The sequence below is a fragment of the Takifugu rubripes genome, chromosome 1 (genome assembly GCF_901000725.2).
Source record: "Takifugu rubripes chromosome 1, fTakRub1.2, whole genome shotgun sequence".
NCBI lineage: Eukaryota > Metazoa > Chordata > Actinopteri > Tetraodontiformes > Tetraodontidae > Takifugu > Takifugu rubripes.
In genome coordinates, this window is record NC_042285.1 from 978941 (window position 1) to 985115 (window position 6175).

A 6175-nucleotide genomic window follows, 5' to 3' on the forward strand; every position below is an offset into this window, starting at 1 on the left:
TCACCTGATTCAGGATGAGCCCGATTCTGTCGCTCGGAGCAGCTGCAGAGCGACGTCGAGCAGAAGAGACACAAGCGGCGCCTGTTTGAAGCACCGTCGGGCTCAGTGTGTGTGTGTGTGTGTGTGTGTGCGCGGAGACAAATGGAAGATGTCCACTGCTCCATTACAACAGGTCTGGTTCTGTCATCAGTAATCTGGGTCTGTGGCCACGTGCACATAATGAACACACACTGGTGACAGGTGAACTGTGCACGAGCATCCTGAGAAGATTCATCTGGTTAAAGACCAAGACTTCAATTATTCACAAGCAGCTTCGCTCTTAATGTGCTTTTGCTGACAAATTGTCCTCCAGAGTTCATTAGTGGCCGAAGCTGCAGGAGTCTGAGGGCAGATTCATCTGTAGCTGTAGCTAATGTAGCTACAGCTACTGCTGCTGCTGCTGCTGTAGCTAATGTAGCTGTAGCTGCTAATGTAGCTGCTGCTGCTGTAGCTAATGTAGCTGTAGCTGCTGCTGCTGTAGCTGCTGCTGTAGCTAATGTAGCTGCTGCTGTAGCTAATGTAGCTGCTGCTGCTGCTGTAGCTAATGTAGCTGTAGCTGCTGCTGCTGTAGCTGCTGCTCTAATGACCTGAACCCTAAACATCATCCCGCCCTTCAGGATGTTTTGAATCCTCCTCCTCCAGCAGACGTGTCAGATCAGCGGAGAGACCGAATCGTCTCTGAGATGATCAATAGTCGCAGACAGGCGGAGGAACGGGCCCAGAGTGTGTTGCTAAATGAGGGCGCCTGCTTTTATCAGCGTGCATCCTCCTCGTCTATCACTGAAGACGCTACAGGCTAAGAACAACAAAGGCCACAATAGAGAAATGATGAGCTCAGTAATTAGAATCCCGGCGCCGTGAAACTCTAATGCAATTACACGCAGTTGTTTCTGCAACAAAAAAACAACAAGAGGATTAAAGTTTCAATGACTCATTTGCAAAGATGAGCAATAAAGCAGTCCGCAGCCACGTTATCGGGCTTAAAATGCAGAGTTCTTCATGCATTGTTAATAGGTGGGATATTAAACGTCACACGCGCGCGTTGCCGTTGCGGAGAACAGGAGGATTTATGGATTCAACACTCCGGCTGCGCGTCCGTTCCTCATCACGCAAGCTAACTCCGAAATCTCCCCTGGAATGAGCGCGTTTACAAGTCAAATCAATGTAAATATCAACGCGCCTCCGTCCTCCCCGTTTGCCCACCAGCATCGAGCCGTTTGTCCTCCGGCTCTCTGCATATATGGACATTCCTATTCCATAGGCATTCCCAGCGTTCCCAATATTGGATGCAATAACATGTTCTCTTGGACAGCAGCTTCTCCTGCGTTAGCAGCTTTATTTTTATTCTCGGAGTAAATAACGACACTTTTACAGCCGAGCAATCTTTACGGACAATCAAAAATAAGCGTGCGCACTTGAGTCTCATTTTAAACTCTCCTCTCTGTCCCATTAAATATTGAAGTGTCTCTCAGAGTAATAAAGTTTGGATTGATTGGGAGTTGGGAAGCCTGCAGCGCAGCCAGATGAAATTGCGAGTCAAAGAAATCGGAGGACACATTTTTCAGTTCACAAACAGCACATGTGTATTTTTTTTGGGGGGGGTGGGGGTTGGACAACTTTATTGGTCTTCTGGATTCTGGAAAATGGTAGAAATTCTTTCCCCAGATTGTGTTCAAGCTCCCAAAGTTTCACGGTTCGTTGGCGCCCCCTGGCGGCGGGAGTCTGTAGGTGAGCCGTGAGATCAGGACAGAAGTGGATTAGCGCCCTTGTGGGGACCGCGGCTCCGGTCTTCTCCGCTTAGAAGATAAATGAGCTTATTAGTATTTGTTAATTGTGTCTTTATTATCCAGGGCGAGAACAGATGCTGTTTGTGGAGGAAGATTAGTGGTGACACGAGTCGACGTTGAGGGACGAGTAGAAGAAGAACAAAAACCAGAACGTGGCTCTGACCCCTGCTGGAGCGTCGGTGGTCCTGGAAGTCCAGTTCATGGGTTCTGTTCCACAACAGACGGGGGACGACTCAGAGGAACGAGTGGAACACGCGAGTCTTCAGACTTCGGCTTTGGGGGACGCGCCGAGTCACTTTGGACACTTTCCAAGTCTTTGAGTCCCCTCCAGGGTCAAAGAGCGGGAGCGGCGTTCTGATGGTCCCGGTGCTCCCGCGGAGGCTCCAGCAGCCGGGGGAATAGCGGCGGGCGACCTCCACGTCGACCACGTACTGAGCGGGCGCCCGCCGACACACTCGGACCTCGATGAGCGAGAAGGTGAAGCCGCAGGTGTGGCGAGAGACGGCGTGGAACAGGGACTCCCCCGGCCTCACGGACACGCCCCTCTCCCAGACCAGGCCCGCCTCCTCGGACACGCCCATCCCGCTGAGGTTGCAGAGGGCGAGGAGACACGCGTCCTCCAGGCGCTCCTCGGCGGGGACGCGAAGGAGGACGGCGACGAGGCGCGGAACGGCGCCGCGGCGCAGCAGCAGCTCCTGCAGCTCCGCTACAGAGGAGAAACGCGGTCACGTGACCAGAACCGGCGACGCCCAGCTCAAGGTCACATGACCTGACCCGAGGCTCCAGCCGTAACGTTGAATGGAAGCCCCGCGGCTACTCACGGCTGTCGCGGCACATGCGCGAGGCGGCGTGATGCAGCAGCTCCGGGTCCGTGCTCGTCAGCAGCGCCAGCACGGCCGGGACCAGACCGGCGTCGCCAAAACCCCCACGGACGGCGGCTGAGACGCAGACAAGCGGGTGACTGCACAGGGAGGGGGGGGGACACGAGGGACCGGCGAACAACTCACGTTCTTTGGCGAGTTCGGCCACCAGTTTAGCGGTGAGCGGCGCCAGAGGTCCACGCCGCCTCAGGGACAGCGCCAGGATGGGCAGAACCCCGGAGACCACCACCTGCTCAGGTGCACCTTCGGCTGGACACAGGGAAAGAGGCGTTCAGGGGCACACAACCGTCACGCCCCTGATCCCTTCAGGGGACCCTCTGGAGCGGGCCTCGAGCCCAACACCTTTAGGTTAGCATAAAGCTTTAGGTTAGCATAAAGCTTTAGGTTAGCATAAAGCTTTAGGTTAGCATAAATCAGAATTATATTTAAATGATATTTAAAGCCGTAAACACTTTGCAATTGAAAGGATGGAAGCCGCGAGGATCAGGAGGCCCCTCGTTCCGGCATCAACGCTCCGGAACGTGACTGCGGATCAGAGACGCAGCTTAGCGAAGCGCGCGCACGTGACGAGCGCGGAAACTGACTCTTGTCCTCGATGCTGCTCAGGACCGTCTTCAGATGCGGCTCCAGCTCGTCCTCCACCAGCTCCACGCCGAGGACGCGGATGGCGCCCAGGGCCTCGTTGAGGCGCTCTGCGGGAGGAGCACAGGCGTCTCACCACACGACCCTCGACGTGCACGTGCGCGGCTGTCCCACTCACCGCCGGCGGTGCTGCGGCGCGGCGGAACCCACCCGTGCTTCCCCCCGCGAGGCTGCGCGTGCACGTGCGGCGTGCTCAGCACCATCCTGCACAGGTGCTTCACGCCTTCCTTCCCTGGCCTCCAGCTGGTGCCGCGTCCTCCCCGGCTAATGCACAACAAATCCTCCCTAAGTCTCGGAGCGTCGGGCATTAGCGCGAGGCTGACGGGAAATCTCCCACAATGCCTTTCAGCTGGCGGATCATCTGGTACAGGAAAGACGTCGGCACAAGTTTTCCACCTTCAGTATTTTATTTGTTCCCGATTCCGATGCCACACCGAAGAATACACCGTAAACATGATTTTTAGGGAGCGCCGGGACATTTCCGGGGACAGGAAGCGCTAAAGCAGCTCGTTAGCTTCCCTCCTTTAAAGCTCGTTAGTATAAAATATGCCAGTAAAAACACCCCCCCCCCGGGGCAGAGTTCAGACGCTCCCGGCGGCGCCGAGGCCGCTGGAGACGGTCTCGTATCCCAGAGACACCAGGGTCAGAACGTTACTGTCCGTGCCGGCGGGCTGGTCCACGGCGGCGCCGGCCCGCTGCACCTTCTTCCGGGCCTTGCTGCGGCCCTTCCGCCCGGAGAAGCCCTCTTCCCGCTCGCTCCCTCCTCCGAACCCTTTGCGCGACCCGTCGCCCTCGGCCGGGGGGGCTCTGCGCGGGCGCCGGCGTGCGCGCCGCATCGACAGAGCAGAATCCGCCTGATCCGAGGCCGCCGCTCCGGACAGGATCCGGATCTGCTGCTCGATCACCATGACGATCATGTCCAGAGCGGCGTCCAGCATTCCCAGGCCGAGCCCGTGCGTCACGTTGTCGAAGGAGCTGCTGTTGAGCGGGTCCTTGAAGCAGCGTCTCATGTCCTCCAGGTGGTTCCTGAAAGAGCAGACGGCCCGGTTACCCCTCAGGCGCCGACGCCCCCGGAACCTCGGGCTCCCCGGGACCCCGGACAGGCGCCGAAGCCGCCGCGTTCCTACCTGGTCTCGATAATCTTGGACCAGTGCTGGACCGTGTTTATCTCAGGGATGAGCTGCTTCGCCATGTTGCCGTAGTCGATGTAGTCGTGTCCGAAGTCCTTCATGTCGTCACACAGAGCCCTGGTGTCCCCTGCACACACACACACACACACACACACACACGCGCACACACACACACACACACACATTTAAAGCACCGGCCGTCGTGCTCTGGAGACGCGGCGCCACGCCCGCAGCGGTCGGGTCACCTTCGGTCAGTTTGGAGAAGGAGGAGGACACGGACGTGGTGGTGCTGGGCTTGAGGCCCAGGACGCTGAGGGAGTCCAGGAGGGTCTTCTTGCTGGCCGGGCCCCGGCTGACCCGCGTGTAGGCAGCCAGGGAGCGCAGGGACATCTTCTCCGGAGCCTGCAGCCGTCGCTTGATCTCATCGTAGGAGATGAGATGCTTCCCTGGCGGCGAGGACGAGGTTAGCGCGGAGCCGTCGTTCGAACACCAACACGCACCAACTTACGGGCTTTGGACCCCTTCATGTTGGGGTCCAGGAGCGAAGACACCTCCGCGAAGGGCATGTGATCCGTGGACTCCGAGTCCGGCGGCAGGTCCTGGTTCTGGGGCAGATTCTCCGTCTGGCTCGGTACAGAATTCGGCATCATGTGCGTCAGTAAGGGCTGCGTCCCCCCCTGGTTCTGGTCTACCTGGGCCTGGCTTTGGGGGACGATTATGGTGTTTTCCGACAGACCCTGGAGGCCCATTCCCCCCTGCGGAGAATTCCCCGCTTGGTCCGAGGACACCTGGAAAATCCCCATGACTGGTTTCACGACGGTGAAGACCATGTTTCCCTGAGCGTCCAGACCCATCACCCTGGTACCGGCGTCCATGTCCCCCTGGTGGGTCCTTCACGGTGGATGGGATGGATCACTCCTGGGAACGCCGATCTGGGAATAAAAACACAAAAAGCACTTTTAGTTAAAGCATCACTTTTGTCAGCTGGTAGAAAATCAACCGTGTTGTTAAACGTAGCTTTCAAAAGGAAATTGTATGAATAAGAGGGGAAAAATATCTTTAAATAGGGTAAATTGTGTGTTAATCTGGTCAGAGTTGTGGAAAGTTGTGAATTCTGTTCGTAAACTTTACGTAAAACTAGTTAAAGTTGTGCTTTTAATAAAACACATTTTTATTGCGTAAATGTAGTGGAAAACGCGTTGAATTCCAGTTTTAAATTCTGGTAAAGTCCGGAATGAAGGCAGATAAAATCGTGCTAACTAACAACAACATGGCGGCCACGCGGAGGAAAAACTCGCTTTTAAGCCCTAAAATCGCGCTAAATGACAGAGATTAATGCTCCAAGCTTCTGCCGGCGGTACGAGGCAACTTTGGCCGAGCGTGAGGGCAACAAGTGACGGCGTCAGACCCACCGAATGACGGGCTGCTCCGTCCTAAAGCGCCACTGATCCTGGACCGGTCCGGGGCGACCAGAGCGACATTTTCCCTCCTTCTCCGCGGTCGCCTCGGCAGGTTGCAAATCAGCCATGTGTGCCGCAGAGAAAATCCCTCCGCCTATTGGTCAGCTTGCACATCAATCAACCGTACTAGGATTCTCATTGGACACAAAAGCTGCTTGTTGAATAAGGGGCGGGGTTTGTTGTCCAGAAGGCGGGCTTTGTATTGAACGGGAAACTAAATTCAACGCGGTCGGATT

General features: G+C 56.3%; 2 protein-coding genes across 3 annotated transcripts; both read right to left on the reverse strand.

Annotated features, from left to right (window-relative positions):
* Positions 1-1638: 1638 nt before the first annotated feature.
* On the reverse strand, positions 1639-3692 carry LOC115251707 (uncharacterized). The gene is made up of 5 exons (XM_029845031.1): positions 3468-3692; positions 3292-3399; positions 2834-2956; positions 2648-2764; positions 1639-2532 (listed from the first exon to the last, which is right to left on the reverse strand). The coding sequence occupies exons 1-5, from the start codon at positions 3655-3657 to the stop codon at positions 2060-2062; spliced, it is 1011 nt and encodes a 336-aa protein (XP_029700891.1). The 5' UTR covers positions 3658-3692; the 3' UTR covers positions 1639-2059.
* Positions 3693-3742: 50 nt separating this feature from the next.
* LOC105418788 (uncharacterized) lies at positions 3743-6014 on the reverse strand. Of its 2 annotated transcripts, none has more exons than XM_011619447.2 (5): positions 5892-6014; positions 4988-5411; positions 4725-4925; positions 4477-4606; positions 3743-4375 (listed from the first exon to the last, which is right to left on the reverse strand). In XM_011619447.2, the coding sequence occupies exons 2-5, from the start codon at positions 5352-5354 to the stop codon at positions 3931-3933; spliced, it is 1143 nt and encodes a 380-aa protein (XP_011617749.2). In that variant the 5' UTR covers positions 5355-5411; positions 5892-6014; the 3' UTR covers positions 3743-3930. The 2 variants fall into 2 exon arrangements, with proteins under 2 accessions (XP_011617749.2, XP_029700884.1); XM_029845024.1 differs by having other exon boundaries at positions 4988-5397; positions 5892-5997.
* Between the last annotated feature and the right edge of the window lie 161 nt (positions 6015-6175).